The sequence below is a fragment of the Gekko japonicus genome, unplaced genomic scaffold (assembly GCF_001447785.1).
Source record: "Gekko japonicus isolate JY-2015 unplaced genomic scaffold, Gekko_japonicus_V1.1 scaffold1827, whole genome shotgun sequence".
NCBI classification, from domain to species: Eukaryota; Metazoa; Chordata; class Lepidosauria; order Squamata; family Gekkonidae; genus Gekko; species Gekko japonicus.
The window spans coordinates 117,407-139,018 of NW_015169834.1; the positions used below are offsets into that span (position 1 = coordinate 117,407).

Consider the following 21,612-nt stretch of genomic DNA (forward strand, 5'->3'; position numbering starts at 1 on the left):
AAACAAATGCCCCCCCCCAAAGAGGTGACCCAGCCAACCAGCCAGTGGAACCCCCCCCCCCCCCGGTCTCTGTCTTCACAGCCCCCCCCCCCCAACCCTAAGCTGGGAGCTTCATTGTCACAGCAACCGTAGCCTTTGGGATTGCCTCTGTCCCTCTCCACCGGCCCAGTCAAGCCAGAGTGACAAAACATGAAGGGCGTACACCTCCCACCACTCAGTAACACAGGCTGCTTCCAGTCCCCCCTTCTTCCCCGCCACATATTAGTGCACCGTTAGAGTAACTGTGATGAATATCATTTTCAGCTTTGTTGCTGAGTGTCAGGTAGCCCTGCCATAGATCTGGAATGTGGAGGGGTATCCTCCTTCTCGTTTCTCAGCTCTTTCTTGCCCAGCTATTGTGTGCCATCTTACGCTTGACCTTGCAGATGTTCTAGCAACCACTTCTACGGCTGGGAAAGTTAACGGCTTTTTTGCTATGCTCGCTTGCTTTGCCGCGCGTGCGTGAACTATATCCATTGGCTTAAGCTTATGGGGGGGAATGTTTGATTTCACTATAAGTCAGAGGCCCTGATACTGAAGGCTATTCCTGACACAGTCTGTACACGTGTTCTTTAGTACTGGAACCACTAATAAAAGGTTATCTTCTTATGAAGCCCCGTGTGGTGTGACCTGACTGAGGAGCCTGTCACTGAGTACATTTATTTTACTAGTGTGCTCAAGGCGGTTTTCATTGTGTGTTTTTTTCACCCTTCTGTACTTTTGTCTTAGCAGCTTAATATCCAAACATAATTGTTATTCTGAGAGAGATTATGTTCAAATAATACACTTTTGTTTATCACGGAATTTGTTTCCAACCTTCAACGTACATTTCCTACCCTGCAGATGGCAAAAATGAAAGGCACATGTACTATGGTAGTATTCGGCACAACAGTATGTGTCTCTCTCAAGTATACTTGCTATTTATTGTAGAAAATGAAGATATGTTTTATATGGTAAGGCATAAAGGATGAATTTTATGTTGTTAGATCAGCAAAAGAAGTTTAAGTTTGACAGGAAAGTGCTGCATATATTTCCATTTCCCCTCAAATTTCCCCCCACCCTCAAAAGACAAAGACAGAATCTTGGGTTTCTCATGTAGCTTCAAGATTTCACGACATTTTACATCTCTGATTGTGACAAAGCTTAGAGGAAAAGTAGCAAAAAGGTAATGGTTTAGCATTATGGAGAGGTCCTACTCTAAACATCAATTATGATGCTCTTCTGTGATGAGTTAGGAGGAACAAATGGATGTATTTTCCTGTCCAAGTGCTACATTTGGAGGTTGGTTGAAGAACGTGCTTCAGAAGACCATATAACTTCTCTGCTCCAGTACTATTTGGCTTTACATCTGTTAATTGTATCTATTTTGTTTAAGCAAGGGGGCTCACTAGACTTGCCACTGCTGGAAAGAAAAAAATCTATATGATTAGTTTAGTTTTATAAACACCACAGTATGTTTGTGTTTTTATATTTTACATTCCTAGGCTAGGAAAAAACCTTGAGGAGTACACCTCACACACAGTAAATGGCTCCTGGCACTATTCTATCCACGGTAAAGGCACCGTGATCTTAAAAGTCATTTGGTCCCCTTACATTTGTGCTTAAATACTGTCTCCGGATTTTTTCTTGGAATGGGCAGAGTTTTGTAATTTGAAATCTTTCCAAATTACTCCTCATTTTCAGAACCTGAAAAAGAAGAAGAAGAAAATATCGAACTTCAAAACTACACGATTGTAAATATGCAGAGATCTGGAATCAGTTGTTTCTGACGTTTCTGTGACAGTTAACACTTCTTGCTTGAGTATTAAGCTCACTGTTTTCAACACAATAACAAAAAACATTATAAAAACTCTAAGACTATGCAACTAAAAGTGTGCCCAATTAAATGCAATAGAATCACAGAATCACAGGGTTGGGCCATAAAGGCCATCTAGTCCAACCCCCTGTCCAATGCAGGATCAGCCTACAGCATCCCTGATGTCCAGCCATTGCTTAAAGACTGCCAGGGAGGGGGAGCTCACCACCTCCCTAGGCAGCTGATCCCACTTTTGCACAGCTCTTACTGTAAAAAACGTTTTCCCTAATATCCAGCCAGTACCTTCCCGCCCTTAATTTAAACCCACTACTGCGAGTCCTCTCCTCTGCTGCCCAGGAACAGCTCCCTGCCCTCCTCTGAGTGACAGCCCTTCAAATACATCAAGAGAGCCATCATGCCCCCCCCAACCTCCTCTTCTCCAGACTAAACATTCCCAAGTCCCTCAGTCTTTCCTTATAGGGTTTGAGCTCCAGGCCCCCAATCATCCTCGTCACTCTCCTCTGCACCCTCTCCATTCTGTCCACATCATTTTCGAAGTGAGGCCTCCTAAACTGCACACTATACTCCAAGTGTGGCCTGACCAATGCCGTGTACAGCGGGACTATGATATCTTGTGATTTGGATGCTGATACACCCCAAGATCGCATTAGCCTTTTTTGTCGCTGCATCACACCGGCTGCTCATATTTAAATTATGGTCCACCCGTACCCCAAGATCTTGTTCACACACACTGCTACCCAGAAGCGTATCCACCATCAAGTATGCATGTTCCTCATTTGTTACCCAGATGTAGAACTTGGCACATCCTTGTTAAATTTGCATCTCGTTACAATCTGCCCACTTTCCCAGTGTGTTCAGATCTTGTTGATGCTCTGTATTAAAATTCTACGCCGGGGTCAACAAACTTGTTGAGGCATATTTGGAATTTGGGGAAAGGTAGCAGACAATGGCTGCAATGGGGCAGGGTGAATCACAGAACAGCAGGAGGGTCCGAATCAAGTGTTTTTCCTATGACAGAAGCAACTGCTTCCAAACTGGTGCCTCTGAAGATGCAAAGCTGATACCTCCTGGTCTCTTCTGAAAAACTTCCTGCATCAAGGCGGTGGAGGGGGAAACCCATGATGACTCCAAAGAAAGGGGAATGATGGCTTTCTGCATCACCTCAGGGCAAGGCTTCCAAGCTCAGAGATATAAGGAAGTCTATGACTACAGCCAAACTAAGGGAACATTCCTGTAGAGCACCTTACAAAGATGAGCTCAGACAGCGGATTTGGAATAATCTAATTCTCCCTTTCCCCCCTACTAAGATCCATTTAAAATCCTTTGCATTTCAGCCCCAACACTCAGGGAGCAAATGGATGCTAGGAAATACATTAGGAGGCACCATGGCATCAGAGTATTACAATGGGGACTGCTATTTTACAGCAGGTTATCTAATAAAATTGTAGGTACCTACAATTGTAGGTAACTCATACATTCTCTTAAAGAAGGACTACATGTTTTTAAAGATCTGTATAGGCAGTCTCACCTATTCTGAAAGATCACTGAACTACAGGACCTATGCCAAGCTGAAGTTGAAAATCACTCCAACAGCAAAATGACTCTTCACCACTGCTCTACAAATAGCTATTCATCTTCAGTGTATCTAATTCTCAATGTGGCCAAAACTGTGGATACTTAAATCCTGAGATTGGGGCCATGAAGACAAGACAGGTTAAAAAACAAAATACAACTGGGGTGGGGTGCACGCTACAATCTCCCCAAATGGTAAAAGGAGCATTTGTAGCCTGAAAAAAGGACGTCCTCAGTTGCCATTCCAAGGCAATTGCAACAGTTCTGCCATTAATAGTGGGGGAGGGAAGATTAGATACCCCCCCAAGCAAATTCCTGCAGGTCCCCCCCCCCGTCCATTTGTTATATATCTAATCCTGAACAAATGCAAAAAGGAGGACACTTTAGGGTTTTTTGTTGTTCAGTCGCACAGTCGAGTCCGACTCTTCGCAACCCCATGGACAAGATCTCGCCAGGCCTTCCTGTCTTCCGCTGTCCTCTGAGGTTTGCTCAACTTCATGTTCGTTGCATCTATGACACTGTCTAACCATCTCATACTTTGCCGTCCCCATCTCCTTTGACCTTCAATCTTTCCCAGCATCAGGGTGTTCTCCAGTGAGTGCTCCCTTCTCATTGGGTGGCCAAAGTATTTGAGCTTCAGCTTCATTATCTGGCCTTCCAGGGAACAGTCAGGGTTGATTTCTTTTAGGATTGACTGATTTGATCTTAGGGGGATTATTAAAACCTCAATAAACAGTGCAGGACCAGACAAAGGAAGAAGGCAGCTGGTGGTGGGCAAGAAGAGGCAAGAGAAGGCAGCCGGTGGTGGGCAAGAAGAGGCAAGAGAAGACTGCCAGAGTGGAGGGTGGAGGAGAAGGAGGATGAAGGGGGAGGGGCAAGCGGGCAGATTCCAGCAGGGGAGAAGAGAGCAGCAGTAGTGATGGGAGAGCGGGAGCAGAAGAGGATGTTCAAGCACATTTCACCGCAGATGACGGAAGCATCCATTGCAACGATCACCAAAGGCATAGGATTAATCCTCCTTACCTTCTCTTCTAGGAATGGCGTGTTGACAGGAAAGCAGGACCAGAAGTGTCTCAGCAGTTCCCCTACTGCCACGTACAAGTGTTTTAGTTCACACTGAACATCATTTGGCACCATCTCTGCAGTTAACAACCACAAAAATCACATTTACACAGAAGCACATGTAATGAATTACCTCGGCTTATAAATGCATGATGACATTGGGCAGCGGTTATAGAAAGGTGTGTGTACAGGACACCCGCAACATAGAAGGGTCCCTTATCAGCGTGCACAAGGCCAAAACTGAAGTATCAATATAGGACTCAGAAGAGGGTGTGCACTCAACAGGGGTCATTTCCTGCAGGAGCACACGGGAGCGGAGCTCCGGCAGTAAGGAGTCCAGGGGGGCGGGCACATGCAACAAGCCCCGCCCCCTGCTCCCAGCAGCCCTCAGTCGGGCCACAAGGAGCAAGAAGCAGCCAGGTAAATTGCAGAGCTTTCCTCCCCCCCGCCTGCCTTCAGGTACAAACTCTCCCTCCTCTGTGAGAGCAGATCTGCACGTCCCCACCCCCCCAATACCTAGCAATCCAAAACAGTCCAGTGGAGCCTGAGCGGTGGGTGTTGCCTTCTGACACACTTCCGGTGATGTCAGGGCGTGTGGCATATGCAAATAAGTTATGCTAATAAGGTATGCTAAGGAGCTCCTACTCCTCTTTTTCTACTAAATGACCACTGGCACTCAATATATGCCAAGCTGAATGAATACCAGAAAAATACCGTGGTCTCTTTAAATGCCTTCCTTGCTGAGTTGTGCCGCCAGGGTGACGCTACTCAGCGACTGAACTCAGAAGGCATTTGAAGTTCAAATGCGTTCAGTTCACTTGCCCAGTCGCGCCACAGCGGCAGCATGACTCAGCAAGCAAACTAAAGACATTCAAACTTTAAATGGCTTCAGTTCATTCATGGTGTCGTGCCACAGCGACAGCATGACTCGGCGAGGGAACTAAAGGCTTTTAAACTTTGAGTTCTAAGTTCCGCGGGTGTGTGTGTGTGTATGAAAGGGATCGATGGAATTGGCTTCCAGCTGTGTCAGCCAACAGCAGACAGGCTCACCACCCCCACTGTTAGGTTTAAATGGCTAAAAGCCATTTCAAGCCGGGGGTGGAGGAGGGCAAAAGGGATCGATGAATTTGCTTCCAGGCATGTAAGCCTAACAGTGGACGGGCTCACCCAACCCACTGTTAGGGAACTCAGAAGGCATTTAAAGTTCAAGTGCCTTCTGAACTCCTGAGTCATGCCACGGTGGTGGTGCGACTCAGCGAGTAGACTCAAGGCATTATACCCATATAGGGTATAATGGGGCTGAATAAATTCAGGATTTTCCCAAATATTTACCCAAATCCCAATACAACATTGACATTGGGATTCAGGAGTACCAATACTTTTCAGGTCCAACAGACCTCAATTGGAAATGTACCAATTTTTTTTTGTACGCCCCGAACTCAGATCCATGGAAGAATAAATTCCACTTTAACAAGGTTGGAAATTAAGATCCTGTGCTTTTAGAAGTATGAGAAAGAAGGCAGAAGATCCCTGCTCCCCTTTCCTGGTGATTATATAAATGAAGCTAAGAACATTTCCAGGCTGCTGCCTCTATTTCAGAAAAGGCTGTTTCAGGAAAACAGCGGCATGCAACCTCAATGTACTTCTATGCTTAAGCAATCCATCCCACTGATTTGCCCCCCCCCCCCATTTCTCCATTTGGTACAATGCAACAAAAATATTAATGACAGAGAAATGCCTATGTCGTTTTAGAGCGGGGCTTCCTAATCTTTTTGAGCCTGCAGACTCCTGGGAATTTTCAGACGGGGCAGTGAATGCCATCAGAAAATAGCTTCTGCAAGAGGTGGAGTCTATCCCCAGACCTCCCCACCTTCCCTTTGCGAAAGAATTGCAGGAGGAGGATAAAAAGAAAGGAAGGAAAGGAGGGAGACAGAGGTTAGGCGATAAAACAAAGGAAATCCTGAAGGGGGAATGGGACTGCAAGCCTCACGGCTTTACAGTCATCCTGATAGGTCGGTGGCTGCAGCTGCTAGTCCAACTGCCATCTGAAGGCGGGCAGCCAAGAAGACGCCATGACATCCAATGCCCCCCTGTCTGCTTCCTGAAAAGCTCAAACGTTGACAGGGAAGTACTGGGGTGTGCCACGCCACCCACAGCTACGACATTTTTTCAGAGGATACTCAATTTATTCTTATTTTCAGGGGTCATTTCGTAGGAAAAGAGGTGCAGGAGCTCATTAGCATAACTCATTAGCATAACTTATTTGTGTATGCCACACACCCCTGACATCACCGGAAGTGTGTCAGAAGGCAATGCCGACTGCTCAGGCTCCACTGGACTCTTTTGGATTGCTAGCTATTGGAGGGGGGGGGAGTGCAGATCTGCCCTCGCAGAGGAGGGAGAGCTTGTACCTGAATAAAACTTGGTCTTAAAGGTGCCACTGGACTGTTTTGGACTGGGGGGCCTCTGCAACTTACCTGGCTGCTTCTTGCTCCGACTGAGGGCTGCTGGGAGCAGGGGGTGGGGCTTGTTGCATGTGCCCACCCCCTGGGCTCTTTACTGCCGGAGCTCCGCTCCGGTGCGCTTCTGCAGGAAATGACTCCTGCTTATTTTATTTATTTATTTATTATGAAATTTATACCCTGCCCTCCCCGGATGGGCTCAGGGCGGCTAACAAATGAGGCACATATGCCAAGATCAAACAGGTAAAAACAGGATAAAACAAGCAACAGGATAAAACAAACAATTAGTTAGAGTTGTAGGGTTTTGGTTTTAAACTGAGAATGGCCATGAGATCCTGGGGGTAAAAAATTGGTATAGAAATAAATAATAATAATAAGAGGAGTTTGGATTTATACCCCACCCTTCACTACCTAAGGGAGTCTCAGAGCAGCTTACAAACTCCTTTCCCTCCCCCTCCCCACAACAGACACCCTGTGAGGCAGGTGGGGCTGAGAGAGCTCTGACAGAAACTGTTCTTTTTCAAGAACAGCTATTATCAGAACTACGGCTCGCCCAAGGTCATCCAGCAGCTGCAAGTGGAGGAGTGGGGAATAAAACCCGGTGCTTAACCTGCGTGCTTAACCAAATGGAATTCACTGCCACAGGAGGTGGTGGTGGCTACAAGCATGGACAGCTTCAAGAGGAAACTGGATAAACATATGGAGCAGAGGTCCATCAGTGGCTATTAGCCACAAGGTATAGATAGGAACTCACAGGCTGGGGCAGGTGATGCTCTGTATTCTTGGTGCTTGGGGGGGGGGGAGCAACAGTGGGAGGGCTTCTAGTGTCCTGGCCCCACTGATGGACCTCCTGAGGGCACCTGGTATTTTTGGCCACTGTGTGACAAGAGTGTTGGACTGGATGGGCCCTGGCCTGATCCAACATTGGCTTCTCTTATGTTCTAACCACTACACCAAACTGACAAGGAAAAGATACTAGCGTCCAATACTCTGCCTGCCTAATGAAGCATCTTCCCAGAGGCTACAGATGTTTGCACACTCTCTCATTTAACTAGAATACCACAGAAGACATGACTGGGGGGAGGTGAGCCCTTTTTCTTCCATGTCACAATCTTCTTGCTCGTGAAAATAAAACATCACAAGCAGCATTGTCTAATCTGTTACTCTTTATTTAGAAAGTTTCTATGCCACCTCTCCAGGAAACCTACCTAAGGCGGCTTGCACAGAGGATTTATCCTCTGGTTAGTAACATCTGAGCTGAACAGTACGGCTGTCAGTTCTAGCCCCGTGTTGGTGTGAGCTACCAGCCTTGTCCCTAGCTCGCCGTCCACCCAGCGGTTCGAAACCTTTGGCGAGTAGATAAAATGGGTACCACTCCTTAGAGAGGGTGGGCACACCAAAGAACCCCCCCAGTGGGGGAGGTGTTAGCCGGTGACCGGAATGCTCAGCTCGCAAGATTGAAAGCCTAAGAAAAAATCTCTTTGACTCCGAGAAGCCTGTAATGGGGCGTTCCGGCCAGGCAGTGGCAGCGTGGCGCTGCAAGACCTGGAGAAGCTGATGTCATCTAGCCGAGCCGAAGTGAATATGCTGACGGAACACGTCTGACCCTGCAGCTGAGCAAACCCTCGTCGACTGTGGATGTGTGTGATTTAAAAGATATATGTTGTCCTCCCTTACCCCCATAAATCATTGCTAGTCCTGCGTGAATGAATAACTGTAAATCGCTCAGAGCCAGCAAGCTCTGCAGGATTGAGCGATTAATAAATTGAATGACGATGATGATGATGATGATTATTATTATAAAAACACCATAAGTTATTTCTTGGGTGTGATTCAGTGGCAGAGCATGGGCTTCAGTCCCCAGCATCTCCAGCAGAAAGGGTCAGGTGGCAGGTGATGTGAAAGGCTTCTGCCTGAGATCCTGGAGTGCTGCTGCCGGTCTGGGTAGACAATACTGACCTTGATGGACCAGTGGTCTGATTCAGCATTAGATGGCTTCATGTAATTTGTTTAAATAAGATGTATACAACATTCAAAGAAATTTTTGCTATGTAGGTGCTTCCAAAACATCTCAGGTGGCATGGGAAAAGGGTTGGGCATGAACTGAACCACAAAGCAAAATTCGTCTGTCTTGTTTGGGGTTCACAAGCCAAAGTCTACTGTCAACAAACTTCCACAAACTTTTAAAGCAGTTTGTGGAAAAAGCAGAAAACGGGGGTTTAAAGGGACTCCAGATCCCTTTATACCTCCCGCTTCCTGCTCCCTGCAAAAGCCGCAAAAAAGGCCGAGCAGAAGGGAGCTGTTTTGGGGGCTTTCTGCAAACAACGTTTAATGGGACTGCGGTCCCATTCCGCAGGGTTTGCGGCGCCACGAACCGGTTTGCGAATTAACCTCCCAGTTTGATTTGGTTCATGGTTCAGCCATGAGCTGCATTTCCCTGGTTTGTGCCAATTCCTACACAGGAATGTGGAGGACTGCATTGTAACCGAATATTACCCACCCATGAGGGGAACATTCCTTTTGAAACAGACATGTAGAAATTAAGGGTACCCTTGCCTCTTCCAAAGCAACACATTAACCACTAAGCCACAGGGCTGTATTGAGATATTATTTCTCCCATAACCATCTTATCTAATCACCCTTAAAATGATGAAACATGAAGGAATCACAGTAATACAAAATATACTTGCACATGTCAATGAAATAAGAAACAGAAAAATATACACCTTTCTTATGTTTTCTATTTCAAGATTAAAAGTTTAACCACAAAGTCAAAAAAATTAGATAGTCTCAGTGTTCCCTCTAAGCTGAGTTAGTGTGAGCTAGCTCACGGTTTTTTAGCCTCCGGCTCACACGTTTTTTGTCTTGGCTCAGGAAGGAGGGCTCCGGAGCAAACTAATGTATGCAGTAGCCAAATCGCTCGCTCACAACTTCAACGCCGGGAGCTCACAAAGTAGAACTTTTGCTCACAAGACTCCACAGCTTAGAGGGAGCATTGGTCCCAATAAACCCCCATTTGAGAGATTTAGGAGTATTTTTGAGTGTGGCTATCTTATATAGGCTCAGTTACATGAAACTCAGATTACTACCGTTTAACCCTTCTCCTCTGAATGCATGACGTAAGCATCTCTGAGCTTAGAACTAATTTTCACAGAGAAATAATTGTTGCAAACTAGTGTTCTCCTCGTTCTGCATATATTAAGATTTAGTTCTGGGCACAAAGCCATTTTATTCATAAACTAACTTCTTCAAGGATGGGGGGGAAAAGAACATTTCTGAAATGGAAAAAAATTCTTAGGCCTACTTTGTTCAATTAACAGTTAAGGTCTGAGACAGCATCATATGCCAAAGTTTAGAAGAGAGAGTTTCTCAGCCAACTATCCCATTGCCCCAGTGTGTACAGCAGAAAAGAACAATACCAAGGGATGAACTGGTCAATTAAACAACCTGATTCTATTCAACTCAGTACAGAGAGCCTACAATACTTAAATGGTCCCATGGAGCATTTTGCACATTTGAAAAGATAGATGAGCACAACACCGAGTACTTACGGTTTATGGCTTGCTGTGTTCCACCCTGCATAAGTGCTCCTCCGGGTGACAGAGCTGATATAGTACTACTAGCAGCACCACTTGAGAGAACCTTGAAAACCAAAAGAATTTTCTGTCACCAAACAGTAGCTAGGAAGATATAAGCTCAATTGTAAGGGCTCAGAACACACACGATAGTTATACGTCACACTGTTTTTACTACTACACTGTACAAATTATCCTCCAGTGATACACTAAATTGACACTTATGTTATATACCATAGGGGGGGCATGTGTTCATTTACTATATTTATAGACTATTTTTCAGCCATAATGGTTCCTGAAGCAGTGTAAAACCAACAAGGACAAAAAAAGGGGAAAGGGGAAAAAAAACCTGAACCTGAAACTTAGAATCCAGAACCTGACACAGATTAGTCAAATGCAAGAAAGGGGGCCAATATTAAAAAACTTAATGAAGGAAATATATATAACAATACATGTATTTATTAATCACAAATTTTAAAATTATATAAGGGCCCAATCACACGTTATGTATAAATAGCAAATGATAAAACACAAGGGCTGATAAATCTGACCTGACGCGTTTCGGCCTACATAGGCCTTCCTCAGAGGTCAATAGTGAGGAACATATTGGCTATTATAAATATAGTACAATCATAGAAATACAAAGTATAAATTCAATAAGGACCAGAAGCAGGTTGTTTCAAGATAAAATAGTTACAAGAATGGGCACAGTAATAAGACCAATGAAAAAAGAACTGTGACAATTTTGTGTACATAAACTGTCTTTCAACAATTCATTTCTCTTGGTGATGTATTGAAAATATACTGTTGATTCACTTCATCATAAAGCTATGCTTACATCTGATTATAATTCCAGCCAAGGAGCAGTGTTACTCTGTGCCTGGTGGTTTTATCTTGTGGCATCTTAAAAACCAACATTTTATTGCAGGGTAAATTTTTGTGAGTTATAATCTGCTTCACATGCACTGAATGGATCCTAACTATGCAGATAGTTTTGATAAGACTGCTGCTATATAAAATGTCTGCGTGGTGGAGATTCACTCACTGCATCTAGAATAGTAGGCTACCAACACGAGACCTGTAGGGACTTGTAGGAGGCATCTCATTTTCCCCTCCCCTACTGCTTCCTCTTTTCCTACTTAGAAAGCTCCTACAGCCTCTCCTCTTTCAAAAAAAACTTCCTTCCCACCCACCAGCCAGCCTACCTTTGTCTGCCCTCTATCTCCAGCTCTTCCTCCTTCATTACTCCTGGCAGCTCCTCCCTGGGAAGAGTCTGGCCAAGTTGTGTAGTGCTGGCAGCCAGTCCAGGCTCAATTGCACAGTGGGGAACCCACAAGGACTTCTTAGGGCACCTAATCTTCTCTTGTATCCCTCTTTCCATTCTTTCCCTGCTTCCTTCTCTCCTTCCCATCTATTCACCCACCAACCTACCTTTTGTCTGCCCATCATAATCTTTATTATTTATTTACTACATTTATACGTCTTTCTCCACACTGTGGACCTAAAGCAGCATGCATCATTCTGTTTCATTTTATCTTCACAACAACCCTGTGAGGTAGAAGAGGAGACTGGATTTATACCCTGCCCTTCACAACCCGAAGGAGTCTCAGAGCGGCTTACAAACTCCTTTCCCTTCCCCTCCCCACAACAGACACCCTGCGAGGTAGGTGGGACTGAGAGAGCTCTGACAGAAACTGCTCTTTTTCAAGAACAGCTCTTATCAGAACTATGGCTTGCCCAAGGTCATCCAGCCAGGTGCAAGTGGAGGAGTGGGGAATCAAACCCAGTTTTCCCAGATTAGAGTCTGCGCACTTAACCACTACACCAAACAAGTCCGGCACATGCAAAAGAGAGAATATAAAGTTTATTCTACACAATGAAAATATGTAAGTAAACAGCATCAATACCATATCAAATCCTCAAATAATACAAACCTGCAAAAGTATTTTTTTCTTTAATGAAGCGAAACCATTAATCTTACCTGAGTTAGATTGGGGACATAGATTTCCATTTCTTGTCTAATACTATGCAAAGAATTAATAATATCCTGACTAGTTGCATATTGCTGTGATTGAATTGGTGTTGGACCATGATAATACCTGTTGAAGACAAAAGTTTGTAACTAAGTTTCTGACCTTCAGAATCTAATTTCCAATTTTAAGGATTTTTGGCTGCTTTTGAGGGGGCTTTAATTGCCGCTTTTTTTGTTGGTACTATGATAACTCATTAATCTTCTTTAAAGGCACAAAACATGTGTGTTAGCTTCCAGTAAGCACAAAGGTAAACACCTCTATTGCAAGGTATGAAAAGTTAGAGGCGTCAGAAATTGCATGCTGTAACCACGCCCACTTGTGGAGGAGGAGGAGGAAGAAGAAACAGAAGAAGAAACAGAAGAAGAAACAGAAGAAGAAACGGAAGAAAAAACAAACAGAAGAAGAAACAGAAGAAGAAACAGAAGAAGAAACAGAAGAAGAATGACAATGTTATAGGGATGTTTGGACTACAGATGTTACATCCATTTCCACCCGGGCCATGTTTCAGTTTTGAATAGTATGACTGTGCCATAGATATGCACACTCAGGTCCTGATTCTACTTTAGCGGAGGTGATATGAATAGACCAAGTGGCAAGGATCCAAAGCGCAGTAGACAACCTTCTGTGTGCGCACCAGACGCAGGTCTGCATCCTCATTTCCCATCCCCAGTGCTGTTCTTCAAGGCCACGCAATCCCCTGGAGCACCACACGCACCACACAATGGGTTGCGGGCGAAAAGACACAACAGGCCTTGCATGTGCACAGAAACATAGTAGGCACGTGGCTATCTGGATTCAGAAAAACACTAAAAACAACCAGGAAAAGTGACAGGGTGGAAATGCCATGGCAGTGGGGGGGGGGGGGGACTGCAACCACCTGCATTCCACTCAAGTTACTTAAGCAAGCAAAAACTATAAGATTTTGGAATGAAAGAGTCACAACTGGGCAAAGAATAGCTCTAATAACACAAGAGCATGTACTTCAGCTTACGTACTGCTGAAACTGTCCAGTTTTACAGCCCTGCCCATGTTTCTATTTACAAAGGTTCAAGAACATGTTTTGACTTAGTTTTACGATAACAAAACTATGGCGAAGGCAGTCTACTAGAAGTTTCACCCTGGCTCACTGGCAAAGGTGAGGTCTATGACAGGAATCTGGGATTTGAGAGGACAAAAAGCAACATTGGACAGGCGGCGGCTTCAGTGAGGAGGGAAACTCGGGTGAGATTGCTCCTTCCTCCAGTGCCAGCAAAAAAGATGCTACAATTCAAGCCATTGTAACTATTACAATACAAAGCACCTGAGAGCTGAATTCCTTGAGATTTATAAAAACCAGAATACCATACAAAAGCAAAAAGCTTAGTGGCACAGAAATGTCCGACTGTACAACAACACGGTTAAAGAGCATTGTTGTGCCCTGAACTGTTGAATTTTATTCACAAAACATACCTTTCTGATTTCTTTAGGTTCAGTGCAATAGTTTTAATGCTGTTGTTATTTTCTAAATCCTCATATTCAATGGACTCTTGCAGCTTTACCTACAAGAGAGAATATAGTCAACATTCTGTAGTTGTTGTTGCTCAGTCGCACAGTCGAGTCCGACTCTTCGCGACTCTATGGACCAGATCATGCCAGGCCTTCCGGTCTTCCGCCGTCCTCTGAAGTTTGCTCAACTTCATGTCCGTTGCATCTATGACACTGTCTAACCATCTCATCTCAATCTGTAGACACATATATAATTAACATTCTCAACATGGTTTTTCACCTTGAAAAACATGCGTGGAGTACCTTCGGTCATTCTTAAAACATATTTACTTTTGCTCCTTTAGAATTTGCAAAGGCAGCCTTTGGCCTTACCTTTTTTATTGGTGGCTGAAAGACATCTGAATCCCTGGAGTTTCCATCCATGCTACTGGTCTCGCTACAGTGATCATTTTGTGCTTCTCTGAAAACCATGAATCGTGCCATATATTAGTATCTCTCAAGCTATTTAATACATCCACACACACCCCTTGAGTTCTGTGATAAACACTGTCTTGGATCCAGTCCGACCTCTTCTGTACAACTGTAAAGCATGCACCCAAGACAGAAAGGGGAAGAGTATTGGAGAATATGTCCTTCCAGAAGCAATCCTTGACTACTCTTCTGGAAGGCTACAAGTCGCCAATGGACAAAGAGACGAAAGACGCTATGCCTGAGCAGAACACTGTGCATGGCATTTTTTATTCTAATCATCTCCACACAAAAGCAGGATCCTATAAACTTTTAAGGGCTCTGACCTCTTTGAAGGAAAGAGTCCTAGAAAGGATATAAATTGGAATCTGTCCACATAAATCTTTATATTCTCAATTTTACATTTCTCCTCTTCACTTAAATTATCAGCACCAGTATGCTTACTGGGCAATGCCAATGGATAGGTGTGCTAAACTACCAGCAAAATTTTCCTGTTGGTAACAGCGGCTAAGATCTGCAAGCCTTCCTTATCATTTCAACGGTAGCTCAATTTAAATGCAACACCAAACCATAGGTTTGATTGGAAGTGGCTTTGTAGCTTCATGCACTCCCTACTCCAATACACGGGCTCCTTTCTCTTCTTCTTGGTTTCTGCTTCCGTAACTGGATCAAATGATCATTCCAAGCTATTGTTTGGAGGGAATGGGGTGCTAAGCGCAGTTTGCCAGTTTTGAGATCAAAGCATGCTGTAAGCAGAAGAAAAACCCCCAGGAAGTGGAGAAAGAAGCCAGCTCGCAAGGGGAGAGAAGGCAGTGCGGGGGGGGGGGAACCTTGATCACGTCATGTCTGCCTTGAGCTACTGACCTATATCAAGTGACCCATGAGTGCAATGATAATGCAATTGTCCCTACATTCCTCCTTGCTCACCAGTCCTTTCTGATGCCAGTGAATCATGTGAATCAACAGCAATGCAGGGGAGAGTGTGGAGTGCTGCACTGGGGGAGGATGCAAAATTGCTCTCCCCTCCTTCTCCTATCAGTGCATCCCCCAGGATTGCAGAGGACCACGGGTGGCAGGGGATCAAGAGAAAAGTCTGCATTTTTCAGCATCTTCCTCTGACGACTGCTGGACCCAATATATTGTTTCACGTATCTCACGGTTTAGAATTTCTTCTGGTTCCTTTTAAGCTGGCATTTGCCCTGCTCATCATGGAGCCATGTGGTTTAATTCACTTAGAATTCAGGCATGCCACGTAGAGCATTTTTCAAGTACCCTTTTGGTATTGGCATGCATGTTAAAAAGGTAAAGGGTCCCCTTGCTTGAAAGCCAGTTGAGTCCGACTCTAGGGTTGCGGTGCTCATCCCCGTTTCAAAGCCGAAGAGCCAGCGCTGCCGAAGATGTTTCCGTGGACATGGGGCCGGCATGACTAAACGCCAAGGCGCACGGAACGCTGTTCCCTTCCCACCGAAGTGGTACCTATTTATCTACTTGCAATTTCTTGCTTTCGAACTGCTAGGTTGGCAGGAGGGCATGCATGTATGAAACACTAAAAGGCTTGTGTAAATGCACTGGCAAGCTTTTGAATTGGCATGGCCACAACAGGACATCTGATTAAAAGTTGCTTTTCAACCTTCCTGCAACTTACAATGAAGCAACTGGACTAAAGCTGAAAGGATTTTCAGTTGTTGTGATTGGATGCAAAAGGATAGTCCAAAGCTGTTCAACACTGAGCCTGCTGTGCAGGGGGGGCGGGGCGCCCCCCCCCTAGAAATTAAAATAAATAAATAAAATAAACACTTATAACAAAACGTGGAATGTGAGAAGTATGAATCAAGGTAAGCTCAAAATTGTAAAACAAGAAATGGAACACTTATACATTGCCATCCCGGGAGTGAGCAAACTAAAGTGGACTGGATTAAGACATTTTCAGTCAGAAAATCACAAAGCGTTTTATTCATGAAATGACAAACAGAAGAAACAAAGTCTGGTGTCGTGGTTAAGTGCGCGGACTCTAATTTGGGAGAACTGGGTTTGATTCCCCGCTCCTCCACTTGCACCTGGCTGGATGATCCATAGTTCTGATAAGAGCTGTTCTTGAAAAAGAGCAGTTTCTGTCAAGAGCTCTCTCAGCCCCACCTACCTCACAGGGTGTCTGTTGTGGGGAGGGGAGGGGAAAGGAGTTTGTAAGCCGCTCTGAGACACCTTTGGGTAGTGAAGGGCGGGGTATAAATCCAATCTCTTCTTCTTCTTCTTCTCTAACAGTGAGGTAAGGTGTAGCACAAGCAATAAGGGCTATAATGCAAAGTCTGACCAAATAATATCAACCAGACTTCATGGAAAGCCTATCAACATTCAAGGTTACACCCCAGCTACAGATACCGAGGAGTCCAGGATATTGCAGGTATCCAGGAAGAAGCTGGTCACACACTGAAATGAGATGCACTGATAATCATAGGTGACTGGAACACAGAAGTAGAAAACAAAGTAGAAGCAATTAATGTCAAAAGATTTGGGCTAGGAACATGAAATGAAGCAGAAGAGTGACTCACAGAAATCTGTAAGGACAACAATTTGTTCATTGTGAACAGGTGTTTCAGGCAAATGAACCGACAACAGTATACAAGGGGTATCACCAGATGGCCGATAAAGAGATCAAATAGATCACATAATGGGAAGTAGAAGATGGGAGAAGCTCTATTCTCTACACTAAAACAAGATCAGGAGCTGACCGTGGTCCTGACCATGAACTGTTAATATCAAAAGTTAGAATAAAGCTGAAAAAAAAATACCCAAAAAAATCCATACTGCCAAAAATACAATCTAAACAGCATTCCTGAAGAGTTCAAAGACCTTGTAAAGAACAGATTTGTATTACTAAGTCTAAATGAATGTGAACCAGAAGAACTATGGGTTGAAACCAGAGTGGGGTCTGAGGAAGGTGATAAACATTGGGACAAACAAACCCCAACTTCAAGTATAGGCTAATGGGGTCTGAAATTGCTGAAACTGAGGGGAAAAGCTCTTGGGGTCGTAGTGTCAACAATAATGAAAGTGTCAATGTCAACCCAGTGTGCTACAGCCGTGAAAAAGGCAAACTCTATGTTAGGGTTTATTAGGAGAGCATGCGACCGTTAGGTGGGAAGTCGGGCCTCTAACAAGCCATGCAGGGGAGCAGCTCCCCTTGGAGTGCTAAAAAGATACCAGAATAGCTGTAAGAGAGCGTCCGGTGGCTGGTCTGCGCAAGTGCAGTCCCGGTGGGGGGCTGCACAGGAGACTGGAGGTGAACACGACATTACTGGCAGAAAACAGTGAAGACTTGAAACTGAGCCGGACTTGGCTTCGAGGGTGGGGTGTAAATTCAATAAATAAATAAATAAATACTGCTGATGCAGGGTAAAGCAGAAAGTACCAAAGCAGGATTACAAATGAATTTCAAAAAGACAAAAAGTAATGACTCTTGAGGAATTACACAACTTTAAGGTTCACTTTAAGGAGCTGCGGTGGCTCAAGTGGTTAAGACGCTGAACTGCAGGCTGTGGAAGGTCAGTAGTTCAGCAGTTCGAGACCCGGGTTGCCGCATGACGGAGTGAGCTCCCGTCTCTAGTTCCAGCTCCTGCCAACCTAGCAGTTAGAAAGCAAGAAATTGCAAGTAGATAAATAGGTACCACTTCGGTGGGAAGGTAACAGTGTTCCGTGCGCCTTGGTGTTTAGTCATGCCGGCCACATGACCACGGAAACGTCTTCGGACAGCGCTGGCTCTTCGGCTTTGAAATGGAGATGAGCACCGCAACCCTAGAGTCGGACTCGACTGGCTTTCGAGCAAGGGAACCTTTACCTAGCAGCAGATCAAGTGCCGTGTGATGTGTAAAATGACCAAGGGAACCTTTACCTTTAAGGTTCACGATGAAGAAACTGAAATGATTCAAGGTTTTCTATTCCATCACTCCATCATCAACCAGAAAAGAAAGACTGAGCCCAAGAAATGAGAAGATTGAGACTGAAAGGGCAGCCAGGAAGGAGCTAGGGAAAATTCTGAAGTGTAAGGATGAGTCACTGGCGACCAAGATCAAGGTAATTCACACCATAGTATTCACCATTACTGTGCATGAATGTGTAAGTCAGACTGTGAAGAAAGCCGACAGGAAGCAAGCTGATTCAGTTGGAACGTGGTGCCGGAGGAGTTTTACAGATACCGAGGACAACCGAGAAGAGAAATAAGAGGGTTCTAGATCAAGTCAACCTTGAACTCTCCCTAGAAGCTAAAATGACCGAGCTGAGGCTATCATAGTTTGGTCAAATTATGAGAAGACCAGGCTCCATGGAAAAGACAATAATGCTAGGAGAAGAGGAAGACCTAATATGAAATGGATTAACTCAATCAAGGAAGCCTTTAGTTTGGATTAACTCAACCAATAAATGGATTAACTCAATCAAGGAAGCCACAGCCTTTAGTTTGCAAGACCTGAGCAAGGCTGTTAATGACAGGATGCTTTGGATTCACAGAGTTATTGTAAGTCAGAAAGGACGTGATGGCACTTAACACGTGCTTTGCAACGCACTTGCGTTTGGGGGGCCAAGTTCTTCATGCACCCCAAATTAAATCATCAAAGTTACAAACATCTTGAGAGGGTGGTCTGCCTTTTCCATGTCAAACATCCTTGGAATACACTTACAAGGAACCAGTGCTTCTAGTTCTTTGGTTCTCATGTAATTTTTAAAATTCACGATAAGGCTCTTTGCTGATACTCACTGTTTCCGGAGTCCAGCTGCGAGGACCATGGCACTGTGATGGTTAAACCGTTTTATAATGGCAGCGTTGCTACTCTCCCTTATTGATTTATTGACGGAGTTGGATGTGGAGGGTCCTAAGGAAACGCCATAACCCTACAAGAAAAAGCCATTATGACGTGTATGACTGAGACCCCACGTGACGGGAAAAGCTGAAATCAAAACTACTGCCCTTTTATCTAGGTGATCTAGAGTGGGGACTATGACCCCAAAGTGTAGCTTTTACTAAGTTCCCTGCACCACAGTTTGATGAAGTGATATACAAGATGACTACTGAAAGGTTTCTAGTTACCAACATCCAATTATCCCTTAACAGAGCAAAAAAGAAAGCCATGTTTAAAAGCCAAGAAAACACACACCTAGTACCAAAAGCATGATTTTCCAGGCCTTGCCTTTTGGAGATAAGAAACATGTTTTGGGGAAAGACAGCTAGCTATCCCCAACTTCCAGTAAATGAATGGGAAAGAATAGGTTGCCAACCTGTAATTCTTCTTCTTCAAGAGATCATCTGTACAGTTACACTGATGGACTTTGTCCCTGGGCAGAGCAACAATTTTAAAACTCCCAGAGCTAGCTTTTAGGCATGAAACAGTCTTCTCCCACAAGAGATGCAGTTACTTACAACTGTGAATGCCTAAGGAGGAATCACACCTTCCCACTCAGTTCCTTCCAAAAACCAGTACACTACAGCAAGTTAAAGGAAGGTCACATGAATATGCAGATAATCTTTCAAACAACAGCAGTTACAGGTAAGCCATCGGTTTAAACTTTTTTGGGTCTTCATAAACCCCACTGACAGGTATACCCTAGCAAGCTAGCATACCTGGATGCAGCTACAGGTGCATCTAACTGAAGATGTTGAGCACTGCCCTATCAAAGGATGTGTCTACTTAGGTTTTGACATTGGGGCTGGACCAGGTGATTGTTCTGCAGGGCCCAGAAAGAATAATCCCATTGCTGTAGACAGAGGATGTGTTAACAGCTTTGGTGGAATGTGGTCCGAGATTTTGTAGGAAGAGGTTTGTGGGTCAACTGGTAGGGAAGCTTAATGGTGGCTTTGATTCAGTGGCCAAGATGCTGGGAAGACTCTCTTTGTCCTTTCTTTGAATGCAGAGCCCTCTGGTTGGACTTGAAAGTAAGTGGGGAAGATCCGTCCTCATTCAGATGAACACCTAAGACCACATCTGGCAAGAAAGTGACATCTGGCACAAGATGACTTTCTTCCTATAGATGTAGAGACAAGGAAAGGCTCAGTGCAGATCCCAGAGTTCACCGACCCTTCATGTTGAGCAGATGGTCACCAAACATACCACCTTGCATGAAAGCAGTCTGAGGATGAACGTGGTTAGGGGCTCAAACTTTCCCCATAAGATGGGTAAGGAAAAGCTAAAGGTCCCAAGAGGGTGTTGGTGGTATTTACTGGAGGATAACGCCTTACCAGGTCCTTGAAGAGTTTCTGGTTGGGTGAAGAGTGGTCAACCTTGAATGAAAAGCTGCAAGACAGAGATGGCAGCCAGATGGTCTTTGAGAATGTCCCAAACTTAGAGAAAGAAGACTGGACAGGTACGCTAGAATGCCACCACTGGGCTATATAGGGTTCCTAACCTCATGTAAAGGCAAACAAGGCAAAACACTTCTACTTGTGGGACCTTCTGGTGGATGACTTTCTCACATTCAGACGCACCTCAGGCACTCGAAGCCAATGTTGTGGATGAATCCTCTAAGCTACCAGATTTAGAGTGTTTGGCTGTAGGATCCTGCCATGACGTAGAAACAGGAGGTCTGGAACGTAAGGACTTGGGTAAACCAAGGCTTCTTAGCTGATGAGTGATTAGGCGGCAGTGATCAGGTGGCACTTTGTGTCATCTGTGTTAGAACGGATACAAGTACTTCTTCACCCAAAGAGTGATACACACCCCCAGTGTTCCATTGCTAGGGTGCATTAGAGCTCGAGCTGTTTGTGGCATGATCCCGTCTGAAATGCCAAGGCATTCTGCACTGGGAAGGTGATGAAGGTCATTGATTACAGCTCACTGGATGTCACTTTTCTCCATTTGGGTGGCGTATCCATTCACTGACATCCCTCCTCTACCCCCTCACATCCAAGACCATCAAGAAGAGATACATAAGAACATAAGAGACGCCAATGTTGGATCAGTCCAAAGGCCCATCCAGTCCAACACCCTGTGTCACACAGTGGCCAGAAATACCAGGTGCCATCAGGAGGTCCACCAGTAGGACCAGGACATTAGGAGCCCTCCCACTGTTGACCCCCCAAGCACCAAGAAGACAGAGCATCACTTGCCCCAGAG

General features: G+C 44.8%; 1 protein-coding gene across 3 annotated transcripts in view; it reads right to left on the reverse strand.

Moving 5' to 3' along the window:
• GTF2H1 (general transcription factor IIH subunit 1) overlaps nt 1-21,612 on the reverse strand; it is a 46,052-nt gene that overhangs the window by 865 nt on the left and 23,575 nt on the right. For all 3 annotated transcript variants that reach the window (XM_015417296.1, XM_015417295.1, XM_015417294.1), the window contains exons 8-14: nt 19,263-19,396; nt 14,417-14,504; nt 14,009-14,097; nt 12,508-12,625; nt 10,503-10,593; nt 4,451-4,566; nt 1,633-1,725 (exon numbers count right to left, since the gene is read on the reverse strand). In XM_015417296.1, the coding sequence (XP_015272782.1) occupies nt 1,633-1,725; nt 4,451-4,566; nt 10,503-10,593; nt 12,508-12,625; nt 14,009-14,097; nt 14,417-14,504; nt 19,263-19,396 (729 nt within the window). The remainder of the gene's footprint in view (nt 1-1,632; nt 1,726-4,450; nt 4,567-10,502; nt 10,594-12,507; nt 12,626-14,008; nt 14,098-14,416; nt 14,505-19,262; nt 19,397-21,612) is intronic.